The sequence below is a fragment of the Sturnus vulgaris genome, chromosome 5 (genome assembly GCF_052056855.1).
Source record: "Sturnus vulgaris isolate bStuVul1 chromosome 5, bStuVul1.hap1, whole genome shotgun sequence".
NCBI classification, from domain to species: Eukaryota; Metazoa; Chordata; class Aves; order Passeriformes; family Sturnidae; genus Sturnus; species Sturnus vulgaris.
The window spans coordinates 7,163,635-7,182,106 of NC_142247.1; the positions used below are offsets into that span (position 1 = coordinate 7,163,635).

Sequence of the window (18,472 nt, forward strand, 5' to 3'; positions counted from 1 at the left end):
ATTCATGGTACTTCAGCAAAGCTGAAAAAAGGATTCAGTCACAAACGTTAAGTGAAGAGTATTTGTGTTCAGATGTATACATCACGAACTATGATATTTAAAGTTGCAGGTGAATATGAATATATTGATTTAGTTTTAGGAAAATCTCAGCTATATCTCAAGAAGATATCCAATCTGTGAGCCCTTCGGTTCCAGATCAGAGGAAGGCTGTCACACTTGGAGAGCTGAGTAATTCATCTTTCCTTAGCCCATGTGGAAGACAACCCAAAATCTGACAAGGGGTCAGATCACAGACATCGGCTGAGTTTTCCCAGTTGAGAATTTTGGGAGTTTCTATTCTAAGAACCTGAAGACAGATCACCTACCCTTTCATTCACAGCCATTCATACTCAGTCTCTCACACATATAACCACAAGTATCTTACAGAACACACTTCATCAAAAAAATAATTATTAGCAAAAAGTTTTATTGTACTTTTGCTTACAAAGCCTTAACTCCAACAACAATAACCTGAAAGGCTTTGATTTCTAAAGACCGTTTCCATGCCATTTTTTAAAAGTCCTTAAACCAACAATTTTTATCTGTAAAACCCCTCACCCTCCCACCCCTCAGATGAAAACCTGGCACTCTCTCAGCTCAGTATCTGGGTACTCAGTGTGTGGTTTTTTCCATAATTCTGAACTCCTGAGCAATCTTTATATAAATAAAAGGTATTAATGAACCAAAATTAATGATGTTATCAGCTTATTATAAATTACTTGAAATTTTATTTTTAGACAGTCATCACTGATTTTGAAATAGTATCCAATATTTCTGGGCAAGGACTTTAAGCTGACTAACATTTTTGATTACTTGATTTACTCCATGGCAACAGAGGTTTTCTTCATCCTAAAGCACGACTGGAAAACAGGACAGCTCCTATTTGCACACAGCTGGTTTAACGTGATATGCAGCTTTCTTACTTCATAGCAAAAATAGGACTACAAAATTGTAAAAACCAATCAAACCAGAGCTATACAATTGTACTGAAACAGTACCAAGAGCAATTTCAGCATTAAATATTTTTGCAGTTTTGCCAAGTTTTGTCCCAAGAAACAGAATTAATCCTCACTGCCGGCCTGCTTTTCCATTTTCTGTTGTTTCCATTCTGAAAGGCAAGACAATAATTGGTAAGGCTTGTTACTGACGAACAATCAACAGTTAAAAAAAAAAAAAACAAATCAGATTTAAATGCTTTCATAAATATTTTTTACTTCACTAACTGTCCTGTCTCTCCCTACCCCAACATATGCAACTTATCTCCTCTTAGCACTTCTTTAAGAAGCAGTCAATACATAAAGGAAAGGTTTCTGCAGACACATTTCAGCTGTGAAAAACTGTCCATTATCAACCTCACCAAAATACAAAATATTCATGTGAGTGGAGAATCCATTCTGAAAACTTGAGCTTTGGCCATTTGTCCCAAGGACTTGATTTTTACCCCTCTTACACTCATCACTGCCTACCATCACCTGATTTCCTTCAGAGGAGGCTTGTTTGGTTTCCCAGTATTTTTCATACAACATGGACTACTGTCAATTTCATTACAGATTCAATCACTTTATTACCAACAATATTTCTGTATCAGCCATTCCTTTGGAAGCTAAAGCAAGCAGAAAATCTCAGCTACTGTTTAACCCCCTGAAGTTTAACAACAGTTTTGCTACAGGGGCAATCCCTGAGGCCCAGGGAAGCCCAACTCTCAGCAGCCATTCTCACCCAGCAGAGATGCAAATAGAAAACCAAGCACTGCTGTGGTTCTCTATCAATGCTGAGAAGCAAAGGAATGTATTTAGATACTTTAATCATCAAAAGAGTAGTATCTAATGCTGTAAACTCCACACTGACTACTGCCAAGAAACGTTTAGTGATGCATTTCCTGATACAAACCCATTTTCTTCTTTCAGATGTTGATACAGCTCAGCTTTGTTGTTGACAGAGTTCAAGCGACCAATAAATTCCTGGTGTTTCCTAGAGTTGGCAGTATTAATTCTGTTGCTCCATAAAGATAGCAAGGACATTGGCCCTAAAATTGTAAGTAAAAAGAGTCGAAGCGATGAAATTTTTGAATTAACATTACATCCTTATAACATCTTGAAGGAATTACAGATTATGGTAATACAACACTAATATTAAACAAACTTACAATAAGGGCTAAATAAATACAAAATATGCAAAGTGATAATGGATGAGGAGTGGCTGCACATGAGATGGGCTCTGCTTTAAATGCACAATCTCAGCATCAGCTCAGCCACTGTGATAGAAAATAATTCACACCAAGGAAGAGAAGTCAGTGAGAACTGCCCCTTCTCCTAACTGCACTGCTTAGGCAAGTTGATTATTTACTATCAGGAGACAGTGATTTCTGATACCTGCCCTCAAACAGCATTTCTCACATACAGTAGCTCAAATACCACCAGCAGGAAGGAACTTGGCCAACCCCCTGTCAACCCAAGAGTCGTCAGCAGACCCACAGTGTCTTGGTATCTCCCTTTCTTCACAGACCAGGTAAGGTTAACGTGTTTTCCAAGAATTTCTCAACATTTAGTATTTAATTAAACATGATCTTCAGTTACTTAGCTTCAACTCCAAAATGATTCATCTCATTACTTTAGAAAACACAGACTGATGCAACAATATCTCCCTTTAAAAGAAATGATCTGTTGCAATTGTTCTGGTTTACCTTTTGCCTTCTCAACTGTGGGCATTTCATCCATTGTAATGAGAGGCTTTTTGTTGGGGGGCTCAGGAGAATCAGGGGAGTCTTTGATAACTTCAGCTTCTGCCAGGTCTTCTTTCTCCCGATCCAAAAGACCTTTTAACCTTTTTTAGAGAGAAGGAAAAGGGTGAGGAAAAATATACTTGAGCAGGACATAATCCTTGATAGCTTTCTGTACTCCTCAAAATTATACAGGACTCATACCATAAGAAAATTTCTTGTCACCCCTTGGAGTGGGTGACAAACAAGAGGGCATTCTAGCCCAATAATCCTCTGTATAAAACATTACATAAAGAAAAGGTTCTTAATACACAGTTTCATTTCAGCTGTTGAGACTATTTTGAAGGAAAGACTAAATAAAAATAAACACATATTGAAATTTCCTAATATCTTTTCTAGGCGAATTCAGACCCATTCACACCAAATCCCTTTTATCTCAGTCCCCATTTCTGTTCCACGTGTGAAAGCAAAGTTGTAGGAATGACCACTCACAGGAAGGCATGGAATGTCATCAGCATGGTGACAGCAGTGTAGATGAAAAGGCCCTCCTATTCTAAACGACCCCAGCATGCACAAAACACACAAATTAAGATTATTACCATGAGGTTTTTTGATCTCTGTAGAGAGTAGTTTCAAAGAAAGACTACAGAACAGACTGACAGGTGCTTGCCACTTGGACTAGCTACAGTAACAACATGAATTACAGACAGGAGGTAAATGGACATTAATCCTGATGTTCATCTGAAGAGAGGAGCCAAATCAAGCTGGGTTGTTTCATCAACCTGAGCACTGAACTATTTACAGCTTAAAAGAAAATAACTGCTTGTCCCACATTTTCAGCCACGCTTTAAATTTCCATAAAGCAGTTTAGTATCTAATACGTGGTGTGGTTATGATAGAATCCAACAGCAGGAACACCTCAAGCTAAAACACCCGCTAAGTGGTCAACAACAAAGAACAAAAGTTATGCTACAGTTTGAATTCACTTCAGAAAATGTACCTTTCTGATTCCTGCCATGGCTTATCTGATTCATAGTCTTTGCCCAACTTCTCTGACTTGTCCTCTTTGTCTTCTCTCTTCCTGCCTCGTTTCTTGCGCTCCTCCTCCTCTGGGGGTTTGCTCCTGCAAGCCATGAGACACTCGAGGACTCGCTGGTGTTTGTCAGAGTTGTTGATGTGTGCTCGCACAAGGGTCTCCAGCTCGTTCCACATAATGCGGTACTGCTCATCTCTGGAAAGGCCAGGAAAAACACATCACGTTCTTAGGATCACCAAAAATTAATCATTACACTACTGACTGAATGAATGCAGACCTTAAGAAACAAAACAGAACCCCCAAAACAAAAAATAACTCCAAAGAGATCATCTGTCCTCCTGTAATGGAGGTTTCTCCACCTGAGATTACTCCATGCTTGAACACTTCCCACTTAACACCCACAGTGCAATTTAAACTGAACTGGATCATGTCCATTGAAATCATATTGTTCCACAAGATCTCACTGCCAAAAGGCACTTGTGAAATCTCTCAGGTGCTCGCTAATAATGCAATGTCAGAGGGCCACCCATCTACTGACATACAAATTAATTATTACATTATTTGGGTTAAAACAGTAAGAAAGTATTGCACCACACTACTGTCAATAACTCCCGGTCACGTAGGCAAATCAGGAGCTGAATTTCTTTTCAATCAATCCTTGGAAATAGAAGGAACACATCCCAGTGATTAAGAGATCAGAATATTCTGTGCTTATTTGAAAGAAGTATCTCATATTTAAAATAACTGTTCGAAAAGGATTCTAATACAGCCCAATTTTAAAGCACCGTTCATTTATAATATATTTAAGTTTTCCTTTTTATTAATTTGAAATTATTCCACTCTACCTGTCCAATTTGTATCAATTTCTTACCTTTGCTAGATAACTATCTTTGATTTCGTATTTTTAACATACTTAAATCCTTAGGTAATAAAATTACAGTTTTTTTCCCCCTAGCATACAGCAGAATCAGTACTGCTATAGCCCCTAAATGATACAGGTGAAGCACTCACAGCATTTGGGTTGTGCAGATACAGCATTTAGTTCACTATGTATTACTTTTAGCTATATTGTAAAAATTTGATATGAAAACATTGTCAACAGATTATTTCTGAAAATAGTCCAGCATCAACAAAGAGATATGCATGTAACCTTTTTGGCCCCTTTCCTCTGGTACCAACTGTTGAAATTGGCAGTGGATCGTTCTTTCTCTCCATGTCTACCAAATTGTATATTGTTTTTTGACAGTTCAGCACATCCTCATCAGTCATTGCTTCCTTTACAATCACACTGGCTAATGGCACTACCTGCAAGACAAAGCAGAAATGAACAACAAGAAAATGTGTGCATGTCACAGGAGAGCAACAGGGAGAAAAAATTAAAGGCAATGAAACAACACACAACAAAACCCCACCATCTTATCCTCAGTTTAGTTTAACTCTAAGCAGGTATTTTCTTCACCCAGCAGAACTGGAGCTGTCAGGTTCAAATCACTTTATTTAAATAGCATCCAAATAATCTACTGCATTAAATAGAGTTACTTCAGGAAAAATAAAGCTGAAAATAAACTGATTTTACAGCAAGGGATTTATCATCCCACAGAGCTGGTATTTCATCAGGTGCAAAGGAGAAACAATCTAGGAATGGAACAAAAATGTACACAGCCCAGGTTACTTACAGCTTGCATGTTGAAGATGGTGGTCTGAGAAATAATCATAGGCCAATAACGAGTATGTTTCTCTAACTGATCTTTTGCACGTTCCAATGGAATTTCAAGACTTCCATCCATCTTATATCTGGGCTCTAGAAAAGGAGTTAATCGGTTTTCCCTCATAAATTCACCAAAATCCTAATGATAACCAAACAAGATACAATTAGGCATTTCTCTAACAAAGGAACTTTCAGTGAAGGGGCTAAACAGCTTAGCCTTGCTTATCACTTTGTACCATCCCACCACCACATCTGACCCTACCAACCACAGCCCTGTCTCCAATGCCTCTCATGCATTAACCAGGGGCAATACAAAAACAGGGGCACAGAAATATGGGGTAAATTTCATGTATGGCTTTTGACAAGGACTTCCAGATCTGCAAGGTATTTCATGTATGGGAAGAGTTAAGATTTTTCAAGAAGCAACTTCTTCTGCTTGTTTACAAAAGACATCAAGGATGTGTTGAAAAAAATAAATTATAAAATGCATATCAACAGATTGTCTAATATCAAGGTTCAAAGCTGTAAACTTCATCTTTTCTATTTACTGTACAAACCACTCATGTGCAATCTACCCTTTGACAATAAGCACGATATAGTCCTATGAGTACCCAACCCACAGAAGAAACTGGCCAAGAAAAATGTTTTGCTAGAACCAGAACTTTGAACACTCCTAGTGCATTAAGGAGGCATTCCTTGACACACAAAGTATTTTATGAAGCAGACATAACAGTCAACAAATGTAGTATTTTCTACTAAATATCTATCAAGGTATTTATTACAAAGGAAGTTTGACCATGCAATGCACTCCAACATTTCCTTCCCACACTCAGTGCCCTGCATCTGTTGTCATGTGAGAGAAGCAGCAGTGAAGGACAGAAAGACCCTTACTGTGATCCTGTAGTCAGTGACCCTCCCACCACAGCCTTCGCTAATTGAGGGAGGATCTTCCAGAATTGAGCGAGAGCTGCTCAACACATGCAGGAAAATCTCCCCCCCGTGGCTGCTGAGCATGTGGCTGATGACTTTTGAGCCAGACTTGCGTGGCTGCTCCAACAACACTGAACGACCTGGTGGAAGAGAGATCAGTTTCATTCATTCATTCATTCATTCATTCCTGTGTGCTGCAATTTTAAATTCTGAGCTGCATAAATACAGGTTTGTGCTTGGCCAAGGAGAATTTGAACCAACCAAGGTTATATTTTCACCCAGCTGAACAAGAAACTGCCATCTCCTCATTTCTTGACACAGAACAGGGTATATATGCTCCTTAACATTTTACAGAGCAACGTTAAAAGGTCTCTCCTAGACCAACCAATCTTTTTTTCTATAGGATATTATTCTTAGGAAAAACCACATATTCATAAGGCATTCAAATGGCCCTCCTGCAGAACCACTCTCATTAAAAGCAACTTTCAAAAAGTAGTAAAATAAACTCTTGAGTATAAAGGCATCAGCTGATACCACTTGCTAATGCTTAAAACAGACACAGTTCTTCAGACAGAGAAATAGAACTGCCTTAGTCTTATTTTCAGTAAAATATACCAAGCATAAAAGGGTGCATTTCTCCAAATAAGTTTCTCTTTATCAGGAAGCAAAAATAACAAAAATCAGAAGAGTGTGCTTTTCTGAAATATGCTATTATTTTGGATTCTAACCATTTTTATTAACCAAAGGACATTTTTACTACACAATCTCTAAAGAAATATACTACTAGGATATAGTGTTCAATAAAACCACTGCACATTTAGACAATCAAATGACTTGACTGAAGGAAACGTTCCATTAAAAGGATGTTTGTAATGCCATTTTGTTTGCAAACATACAAACCTCCATTTCAATAATTGTTCCTTCTTTACTTCTTTCTTCCCATCTTTAAGTTTCAAAACAAATTTGCCTTTGAGTACATTTAACAACTTTTTTCTCATATGTCTCTTATAGGACATGTTAAAATATTAGTATTTTTACAGTATACAGACATTACTGCTATACAAATCAAAACGTGCTAAGTGCTCCAATGAATTACAAACTGTAACACTGAATAATTAGCCAAGGACACAAATTTACCATTGAGGAGAAAGTTTGTAAGGCATGAAGAAGGTCTGCTATTTACATCTACTGGTGAAATTCTGTATGCTCCAGTGCAATAGTGCAGTTCTGAAAAATAAAGGAGTAGAAAAGTTGAGTATAATTCCAGAGAATGAAAATAAATCCACAAAATAAAAGAATGGAAGGGAAGGCTAGTCAACAATAAGCAGAACTAAAAAGTCTAGATGCTTCTCAATCTACAAGTCCCTTCACCATCTCCTTACTGGCAGGATTCCCAAGAATCCAACAACTCTGAGATCTCATACATTCCCAAGCCCTGTTTCCAGCAGAAACCCAAATTCTTTATCTCCTGAATTACTCCACTGACCCATCAGTCTGCTCTTATTTCTCTTACCGTATTTCTGGCCTGCTGGCTCAGTGAGTTAGAGTGCATGAGCTGAACAGCCACACAATTCCTATGTTACCTCACATCTTCCCTGTCTTTCTCTCTCCATCTGTACTCAGATTTGTTCAAGTTACCAAGCAGTTCTGGAGGTTCTGTGTCACCTACCCACACTGTTGGTTCGAGGAGTGCACCACTTCAGTGTCACAGTCTCCTTAAATGTGCCTTCTCTGCTATTGCCACTCATGTGGTTATCACCTGCAGGGAAAGGCAGAAAGAGGGGGTGATCAACCAGAGTTTCTTTATCACAGCAAAACATCTCCAAGCTTTTAAGGCACAAAACTATATGTAACATGAACATAGACACAAAGCAATCTAAATTTAAAACTTAGATACCTAACTTTTTGATTTGACAATTAGAAAGTTCCACATATGTTTAGTTCTATCAGTAACAGGCATTTTTTTCCTGCTAAAATGCTCAGAACTTTAAGACAATATCCTTTTTTACACAGAAATCAGAATCCTTAAATGCTAGAGCTGACTGCTTCTTGTACATATTATATTCCCAAAGTCAATTAAACCAATCTAAAGGCACGTTTGACAAGTTTAGTTTTTCGGGGAAAGAAGTATTTGGTCTCATCATCCAATCTCTTTGCTATGTCAGATTCAGCCTGAATTCTCTCAATATGTTCTACTGACCACAGATGCTTTATTATTAAAATATTGTTTAAAACATTATTAAAATACTGGAAATATTTTATTATTAAAATTAACTGCAACAATTTTAGAAATTATCTCTCAGAATATCCAAAAAAAAAAAGTTATTTAACCTGAAAACCTTGACAACATTTCAGAGAAATAAGACCAGTATAACTGAATTCCTGCTTTCCTAGCACCAGAGCTATTACAGCTGAAATTCATATTTAGAAACAAATGAAAGGACTCAAAATTTACAGGCTCTGAGATCTTTTCCTCTTAAAGTTCTGATGGGAAAAATGTGAAGAGGAAATGTAGTCAGAGTTTGCTTTTGTGTTTTCCTAGCAGACCTAATTCCTTGAGCCAAAAAGTTTTACAAAACTGCTTCTGAGCCCCGGTAGTAAAGCTTTAAGATTTCAACATCATAGCACCAGTTCAGACGAGGCCAAGGTCATTACTGTGACACCCCATGTTTTTCATCAATCTTTAGTCATCCACTCCCCTAAAATCCAGAGCACAACACTTGGAGATGACAAAGGAGTTACCTCCTCTTCCTCAAAGAAAAGCACAAACTCCCCAAAAAGGATTCTTATGGATCATGTGACATTTAATTCTACTAATGCAGAAGTTATAAGCTGATTTTTAACGAAGTTTTACATCAGGCAGTTTCCTCAACAAAATACTTCTGCAAAAGGCTAAGTGCTGTGCATTTCTAACTTCGGTTGAGCTATTAAAAATTCACCTTGGAGGAATATTAGGTAATAACTCCAGATTTACAAAAAAAAAAAGATTGTAAGCATTTCAAATACAACAAAAAAGCTCCACAGCCAAACAAGTCTTGTTTTTTCCAAGGCAATTATTGTCATGAACAGGCCTGTGGGATGTAAGTGATGCCAATTATTATTACCTAACAAACTTCCATTGTGCAAGGCATAATTTTGCACAAATACCCATAAGAGTGACTTCATTTTGTAAAGACACCCTGCACAGGTGGTCTCTCACCTATTTTTTATATCTCAGTAAGAAGATGACATGCCCTTCAAATCTCACAGCAACATCCTGAACATATGTGAATTTGATGTTTTCTCATTGCTGTGTTATAATATATCAATAATGAGTAAAACCCCAATGCCAACACTACAAATTAAGTTTCTTGGGTTATAAGGAATAACTGAAATATTCACTACTTGAGTCTGAAATTTACATGGATTTGAAGCTCACAATCTTTTTATGTGAATATTCCCAGAGAGGCTGATCAAAAGCCACCTTCAGAGGCCATTCCTACTTACCACTCTTTAAAAAATCCACGTGTGCCTCTTTGTGATGAAGCAGCTCCACATCATAGTTGGCTGATGTGTTAGCATGTTGTTCTTCCTTCAAAAGAGAAAGGTAGACAGAAATAGAATTACTTTAGCTGAAGATGACCATTCTCATAAATGAATGATTCTACATTTGCCTTTCAGTCCAGAAGAAAACTACAAGTCTCCAAGTGCCTCAGACAACAAAGGGATTGCAATATTGAGGAAACTTTGCTCTCTGAGCAGTTTAAAGATGCAGCCAACTGCTTTTCCTCTTATTTTCTGTTTTGAAATCCTATTCTTTGTTATACAAGCATCGTGACAGGGTGCAGAGCATCAAATACAGGTAAAAACTAGGCTTAACTACCTTGTTTAAATTAGTGAAGTTAAGGAAGCCTACAAAATGTTACATAAACACCAGCAGTTACAACTTACTGAGCAGGAACAACAGATCACTGCAGGGCAGAGTGACAATTACTTTTCATAACCAAAAATCAAGAATTCAAAACAAAACCCATATTTTTAACTTAGTATTCCTTAAGCTTAAGATGAGAAGTGCAATTGCAGCTGCAAGTTTATAAATTAAAAAATGGATTTTTCTTAAGAGAACACTGCATCTTTAAAGAGCTGCAGAGGATCAGCAAAAACGTAACAACAGTAACTCTGATAATTTACTCCAAGTTTAAAAAGAAAAGGGAAAAAAAAAGGAAAAAACCACAGAGAACCCAACATAGTATATTACTCTAAGGACAAAGGCAGAAGGGAGAGGCACACCAGCAGCACACAGGTCAGAAAGTTACAGACAAGGTATTTGCAAACTCAAGTCACATTTATGCCATGACCCATGTCAAACTCTCATAAAAACTATGAAAATTGTTTTAATATCATGTTTTAACTTACAAAATAAACACAATATTGCTAGCTTTCAAAGATGCAATTAATGTTTGACTTACTTAATGTAAGTCTTACAACTTAATGAATTTTTTAAATCATGAAGGTTACCTGTCCATGGCTCTTTTTTTGTTTGAATACTGACACTGTCTTAATTGTCTCTTGCTGCCTGATCAGAAAATTATTGTCAACACCTGACATTCTAAACTGCACTAATTTCCCTCCAAGTAGCAAAAATTTTCAAAATATGGACATAACTTCTACCACAAGATGCTTAATTGAATTATCTTTCTTAATTAGGTATATCATGTCCCCATTTCACGTTTATGGATGTTCAGAGTAGAAAACCCTTGGTAAAAAAGCAGTTTTTCGTTACAAACACCTTTATGTTGGGTGGGCATGATAAAGAAACAGAGGAAAAAGAGGCTCACTATGCCACTATAATGCACAAGGGTCAAGAATATCTAAACACAACTAGAAAAAGACAAAAGAATCACAGACAAATTGATCTGAGATAAACAAGACTGTATTTAAACAAAGTAATACAAACAGAACTGAAATAGTATTTGTATTGCTACATCAAAAATTGAGATTCAGCAATACAACATTTTGTTCTGTGATCCTTCTTTACTTTTTTCCCCTTCTTTATTTTTACTAACCTGATCACAGACATTGAATGTGGGCTAATAAAAAAAAAACAAAACAGAAAATATGATATGGAGAGAAAAGCAATGTAAAAATTCAATTAAAATAAACATCAAAAGTTTTCAAACAAATTTAGAAGTGATGCAACTGGTTAACACAGAGCTGTAGACACAATATTACCTTCATAGGGATGTTAGTTATTGTGGTTGAAGCCAGATCAAAGTGTTGCTGCACTAAAAGATTCAGTTTTGTAGCCAGGTGCCTCCCTGCACGGACACTGTGCACTTCACTGGTTAACACAGGGGAGAGCTGAAATAAATTGATATATGGAAGTCGTGGTTTAGGTTGTGGCATCATTCAACAGAGTAATTTGTTCAACTCTCAAATAAGCATTTATACTCCTAAAACTACCACTCAAAAACCCACACCAGGGGAAACTACCAAGCAAGAAGCAAAAATTATTTCCATTCTGAATTTTGAGCTTATGCAAAGTGCTATAGATGCAGTTCTTACAAATGGTTAAAAAAAATTAGAAGTGTGCTAAAAGATTTGAGTCAGTAATTGTTAATAGGGAAAAAGTAGTATCACAACATGGGGAATAAATCTTAACAGCAGCTCTGGGCCCAGCTTTTCATTCCTTTACCTGCTGAGTAACAGTAGCAAAGCAATTTTTAGATGTCTACTTGTAAGTGCATCATATGCACTTATATACACAAGGCACATAAACACAAGCTAGAAGATGCATTTGATTTTTCCCTAGCCAACAAGAACATTGAGTTGGGACTCAAAACCAAAACAAAACAAAAATTTTAAAAACACACAACAAAAGCTACAACAATAATCCCCCAAAAACCCAAAATAAGAACCCCAACCAATCAAAAAAAATCCAAAGACCCAAACCCAGTGACTGCCTTAGAGAGGGAAGCAGTCAATTTGTTATCTTGAATTCACAATTTTCAGCACAACTACAGTAGAGTCCTGTAGAAATGAATCACGGGAAGGTAGCCCTTTATAGTCCTTTTCATATATTAAATAATATGCAGCACTACATGCTTTTCATGTTAAGACATTTTTCTGGTTGTCTTTTCTTACAGACAGCACATTAAAATGCAGAGCAGACTGCTGAATAGCAGAATATATTACAGATATTTTGTATGTATTCAGTTTCAAACAACCACCACATGTGCTTTTGCTACTGAACAACTGAGAATAATTTGCACTATTTTCAGTCTGACATGGTTCCTAATCCGGGGATAAGTTCTCATTTTAACTCCTCACCTCTTTTTTAGGACGATCTGAAACGAGGCTGTCTTCACCAACTGGGTATGTGTGGATTAACACCAGTTCACATTTCTGAATCTGCATTAGACTTAAAAATAAAAACATTTTGCTTAGCCTACAGTGTGGCAGACTATCTCCTAAAATTAAATTAATTCTGATATCTAGAACACAGAATCATAACATATGTTAACAACATGCTGTTTCTGAAAGAATGCTGCGAAAACTAGGTTACAGATATGATTTTCAAAAGCACAGACTTCAAAATAAGTTCTCACCAGAATAAAAATAAAAGCCTAACACTTCTTGCTCTTCAGATGCTATCGTGCTATACTTGTTTTTGGACACATCAATGGAGTAAGTCCCTAACTGGTGCAATCTGTTCAGCTTTACTCAGCTGAATATTGACACTACAGAGGATTTGTGACTCCAAGTGTAGGTAAGGGGATTCCAGGGAACATGAAAACAACTACCCAAAAACAGAGAGATGGGATATGTAATGGGATATATGCTGATACCCTGATGTGGCTGGATGCTTGGAGTGATAGAGATATTGCATCACATCTTTACCTACAGGAATGGGACATCCCTGTCTTTATAATGGATTTAACACCTAATACCTTGGGCAGGAACCTTTTTACATCCATAAAACTGGAAAAAATAGGAGATTGCTGCTTCTGCTATTGAAGTGCCTAAGGAGCAACCAGGAACAGGATCTCAACCTAGTACAACTTCACAATGCAACACAGAGCCATGGCCAAACACTTCAGAGTTTAATTAGACAAAACATATGGTGCAGAAAGACTTCTCAGAGGAGACCCACTCTGTATTTCAAGATTCCTTCATCTCAAGGGAAATTCCAAGCAATACAGTCATTCAGAAACTAACTCCAAAGAAGTCAGCTGTTTTAGTCAAAGAAAGATGAACATAAAAGTAACACAGTGTTATCAAGAAAAACTGCTTCAGATGAATTAATTGATTAAAAACACGATGTGCAACAAGGCACCGTTATGTGTCTCATTTTGGACCAGATGTAGAAGGCAACAAGCTAAAGAAATCCTGTCCCACAAAGGATCTAACTGGAAAGAAAATTATTATGGACCAGCTCTCAGCCAACAGTACCATGATTTACCATATTCTACTTCACACAGACATTCATTCAAATAGTTCATTAGAGGGAGTTTTGTAGCAGAAATACATTCATATTTCCTAGAGGATACAAGAAACTTCATAAAAAGTGTACTCACTGGTCAGAGTTAGCTGCAAGCTTGTTGTGCTCATGAATGGTCTCCTGAACACAATCCTCCAGCATCCGAACATGGCTGTCACTACAAAGAAATGGTGAATTTCTTTTAAGGCTGCACCATCAATCCTCTTGTTCAAAGACACTGACTATTCTACTCAAAGCAGGAAACCTTGGAAAATTTTGGCTTTTTACTGTCAGAACCCCATAAACAAAACCTCTGATACGGCGAGAAGTGCTCTAAGAAGGACCTGTTCGAAGAAGCTGCCGCATCCCTCGCGGGAATGTGTGGAATTTTTTGCACACCCCCGTGCCCACCTCTTGGCGTTGGTGATGCAGATGATCCTGCCCCGGTTGCCCACGCGCTCGGCGTTCTCCATGAGCGTGGTGCGGGCCTCGTGCTGGTACTCGGTGATCTTGCAGAGCGCCTCGACGGCGGCCACCAGCCCGTGCAGGATGCTGCAGCACTCGGGGTCCGCCCGCGGGTTCGGCGGCCCCACGGCCGCCAGCGCTGCCATCAGCTGGGAGGAGCAAAGAGCAAAGAGCTGTTAGCCAAAGGGACCTCCCACGGCTCCGAAATCAGCGGTTCAACATTAACATGAACGCTGCACAAGAGCAAAATTCACGAGCATCATTGGCAGCCTTCTGGAAAACGTTCGGCCTTAAATTATCCTCTGCAATTCAATTTATTCATTGTGACTAAATCTTCTCATTTATTACAGAAAAATGCCTACCTGAATAACGTACATGCAACACCTGAAAGATATTCTAACACTTTTATTTGCCTTCTCCTTTTATTTTATGAGAATTTGGAAATGCATTTCTTCCTCAAAGTAAATTTTTTAGAGGATGAGCCTTTTCAGTATGAAACAACATGACCATAAAGAGGATATTAACAACTAATGTATTTAACATAGGTTATTTGCCTCTCATGCAAATATTTTAAAAAAGAATTTACGTTCAAGAAGTAACACCAAATTACAGAAGAAATACGTAATTAATTTATTCATAATGTTTATTTAAATATTTAAGTCTCTATTTAAGATACTGGATTCTTTCTAAATTTTGTCTATAGAATAATCCAGGCTCACAGGCAGCTGCTTGAAATTCTGTTACACAACAATTTCAGACTAGATCCACCAACGCTGAAATTAACCACTTATTTCATATCCAACACAATGTTTATTTCACAATAAAGTCAGAACAACAAAACAAAAGAAGTTACAAATCATACCTCCTGCAAGTTCTGATCTTCTTGAGTCCAAGAATTCAACACATGAGCCCCAGAATCACTCACAATGAAATTCACCTACAAGGATCAAAAAAGCACATTAAAGTAACAGCCATTATATCGTTACTTCCCCAAACCCAAACAAACATGAACTGCACTTTTTTTTTTCCTGATAATCTGGAGATAACGTGCAATGACAAGCCAAACTCAAAATAATCCACAAAAATCACTCACTCCTGTTATATTCAGTTTTCCCCTCAGTAATATGGTTAACAACTTCCAAGTCTATTTGTATACCAGAAAATCATTCTCTAAGCCAAATTACACTTGCAAAATATTAATATTCTAAGAATTAGATCTTTTTCAGTAGGATAGCCACAAAATAAAATAAATTCTGATACTGTAAACTGCACATCAGTTTCCAAAGTCTGTCACAGTACATCATGTAAATATCTACCAAGATTTAATTAACAACACTAAGAAAGAAAGCTTTTATAAACAAGGAGCTCTGTGCCAGGAAGCTCTCCCAGTTTTCCAAACTTATGAACAGCCACCACGTGTGTTTAGCAACAAAATTCAACTTGAGACAATACTGCACTCAAGCTTTTGTAACGTCACAGCTCAGGAGAGCACAATAATAAATCTCCAAGTTGCCCTAAAGCTCCTCTTTGTAAAGTGACATTAAGGCAATGAAAGACTCCAAAATTAAATATGCAATGAGATTCATATACTACTAAAAGCAATTAAAAGACTACATATATAAGCAGCAGAAACAAATTTTAAGTGATAAAATACATTTGATACTTTACTCTAAACAACACAAAGACTTTAAAAGACTTAAATGAAACATGAAAACATCCCTTATTCTAGCAAGCATGACATGCAGCATGGCTGGCAGAACTTACCAGTTTCTTGAAAGGGAAAATATCATACATTATTCTACAGTACTCCATGGATGACTCCACTGAGCAGGTCCACAGGGACTTGGAGATGGGTGCCAGAGGAATGATGCCCTGGGTGCGGTTCTTCACTAACATATCGAATTCCACATGCTGCCTGCATGATTCTGCCATGTAGGGGCAGTGATCCACGACAAAAACAGTTTTGTGAGACTCAGAAAATATTTTCATTTTCTTCCTGAAAGAAACAGACATCGAAAGCAGAAAGAAATTGCACACGGTGAAAATAAACCAAACAAAAGTTGACTGTGCAATTTACACACATCCTAGAAACGTGCAAGTTTCAGAGCCCGTATTGAGTAGTCTACATTTTTTATCAGAAGAAACTGTTTTTTCTCAGGAGGAAAACCACCGAGAAAGATGGAATTATATTGCTGAAAAGGCAACAAAAATGCACAGTCTTACTCTCCCCACTTTTCTATTTAAAATCAACTTTAAAGAAGTACACAAACTGCTTCCTATTTAAAGCTTACTTCCTAAAATAAGTAACGTGCAAAAAAATAATTTATGATGAAACTTTAAAGACCTTTAAGTAGCATACTCAGAATTTTAAGCCGATTTTCAATCTTATCTTTGCTAAATACATCTTTTTAAACCAACAGTTGCATCTACACTTCAACATCTCACAGATCGATACACCAAGTGTGAAATTATAAAAATCACAGAGCACTTAGGGCTGGAAGGAACCTCCGGAGATCCAACCCCCTGCCAAGGCAGGGTGACCTAGAGCGGGTAATGTCTCCACGTGAATTTGGAATGTCTCTAGAGGGGACTCCACTCCCTCTCCAGGCAGCTGCTCCAGGGCTCCGCCACCTTTCATGTACAGAAGTTCTTCCTCATGTTGAGGTGGAACTTCCTGTGTTTCAGTTTATGGCCACCGCTCCTCGTCCTGTCGCTGGGCAGCACCGAAAACGGCAATTTCTAGCCTAAGGACTAATTTTTCTACAGACTTCTCCTGAATTGCACGATACACAAACCAAAAAAATACAAATAAGCTAATTTAAAAAGCCTAAAATACTAAAGCAACGAGGATCGCGGAAGCCAGACGGCGGCTTCCTCGGGGGGAAGGAGACGGGCCCCGTGATCGGTTGCAGCTGCCGGGGCTCACCGCGGCCCCTCCGGTGTCACTCGCAGCCTGCCCTCGGCGTGGCAGGGAGCCCGAGAGGCCGGGGCAGCGCCGCTGCAAAGCCTTACGAGGAACGGCGAGTGTTTCTCACCTGGGCCGGCTCCTCCTGTGGTGCAGCAGCCCCGGTCCCGCTCCTCGCCGCACCCGGGCGCGGCCGCGGCCCCGCTCCGAGGAGGAGGAGGGACGAGGCCCGCGGGGCGCCCTAGACGGGGCCAGGCGCGGGCGCCTCCGGCCGCGCGCCCTCCATGTCCCTGCGGCGCTCTGCTCCCCCTCCTCGGGCGGCTCGGCGGGGAGCGCGGGGCCCGGGTCCGGCCTTCGAGCCCGGCGCCCGCGGGGGTGGGAGAGGCGGCCGGAGCCCCCCCCGCTCCGCCCACCCCTGAGCCCGCGGGGGCCCCGCGCGGCCACGGGCGCCGCCGGCACCGCGGCTCCCCCGGGGGGAGCGCCCGGCCCCTGTCCGCACCTCCCCGGGCCACAGCGCCCGGCCGCGATTACTCGCCCGACATGCCGAGGCCGGTACCGGCCCCGTTCCCGCTCCTGCTCTCGACCCCGATCCCGCCCGGGCGCGGACGCCCCGCCCGTCCCTGCGCTCCCCGCACGGCTAGGGGGAGGAGCCCGCGATCTCGCGAGAGCACGAGATGCCCGGTGGGCGGACCCCGCCGAGGCCGCCGTATTCTCGCGAGATTTCTGCGCGCGGCGCACACGTCGAGGGTCGGGATCCAGTTTGTGTGAGAGTTCTGTGTTCCAGTTTGGGTTCTCGCAAAACGCTCCCCCGTCACCCAAAGTTCACGCTGTTTATACATTTTAAGAAACAGAAGCATCAGCGTTCACGGGTCGCAAGTTACGTAATCTGTCTGTTAGTCAGTACTCAGCCCTGTTTGCTGGGTGTATCTCTGGCTTCTCACGGTCGTTAGTGCTCAGCCAGAGTTCTTTCTATTTGAGTCTGGGGTCTGTTCTTAGGAGGGGGTCGGTGGTTGCGATTGCCGGCATTAACTTTCCCCAGTTACTGCTGACTTCACTCTTGATGGCTCTCAGCCGCACAGCCCAGTCATTTTGGGACTGTCCCCCCTTTTTCTTAAAAAATAAGACAAGCATACGATCACAGAATCCCACAATGCCCCGGCCTGGGAAGTCATCCTATTAGACCATCCAGATTTGTTCCCCCTGCATGGGCA

General features: G+C 39.6%; 1 protein-coding gene across 2 annotated transcripts; it reads right to left on the reverse strand.

Annotated features, from left to right (window-relative positions):
* Positions 1–446: 446 nt before the first annotated feature.
* Positions 447–17,588, reverse strand: INTS13 (integrator complex subunit 13). 2 transcript variants are annotated; one of them, XM_088164717.1, is made up of 18 exons: positions 17,392–17,521; positions 16,121–16,352; positions 15,219–15,293; positions 14,303–14,505; positions 13,989–14,069; positions 12,742–12,832; positions 11,644–11,772; positions 11,478–11,501; positions 9,919–10,003; positions 8,102–8,191; positions 7,570–7,659; positions 6,394–6,572; positions 5,471–5,641; positions 4,945–5,099; positions 3,759–3,989; positions 2,723–2,862; positions 1,930–2,065; positions 447–1,147 (listed from the first exon to the last, which is right to left on the reverse strand). In XM_088164717.1, exons 2-18 carry the CDS (start codon positions 16,343–16,345, stop codon positions 1,108–1,110), a joined length of 2,145 nt encoding a protein of 714 aa, XP_088020843.1. In that variant the 5' UTR covers positions 16,346–16,352; positions 17,392–17,521; the 3' UTR covers positions 447–1,107. The 2 variants fall into 2 exon arrangements, with proteins under 2 accessions (XP_088020843.1, XP_014744601.1); XM_014889115.2 differs by lacking the exon at positions 11,478–11,501 and having other exon boundaries at positions 17,392–17,588.
* Positions 17,589–18,472: the final 884 nt, after the last annotated feature.

Excerpts from the sequence above, each read along its gene's own strand:
- INTS13 (XM_088164717.1), bottom strand. The coding sequence starts at position 16,345 with ATGAAAATATTTTCTGAGTCTCACAAAACTGTTTTTGTCGTGGATCAC. Across the intron at positions 14,070-14,302 it reads TGCATCACCAACGCCAAGAG|TGACAGCCATGTTCGGATGC; the intron begins GTGGGCACGGGG and ends ATTTCTTTGTAG. Across the intron at positions 1,148-1,929 it reads CATCTGAAAGAAGAAAATGG|AATGGAAACAACAGAAAATG; the intron begins GTTTGTATCAGG and ends CTTGCCTTTCAG.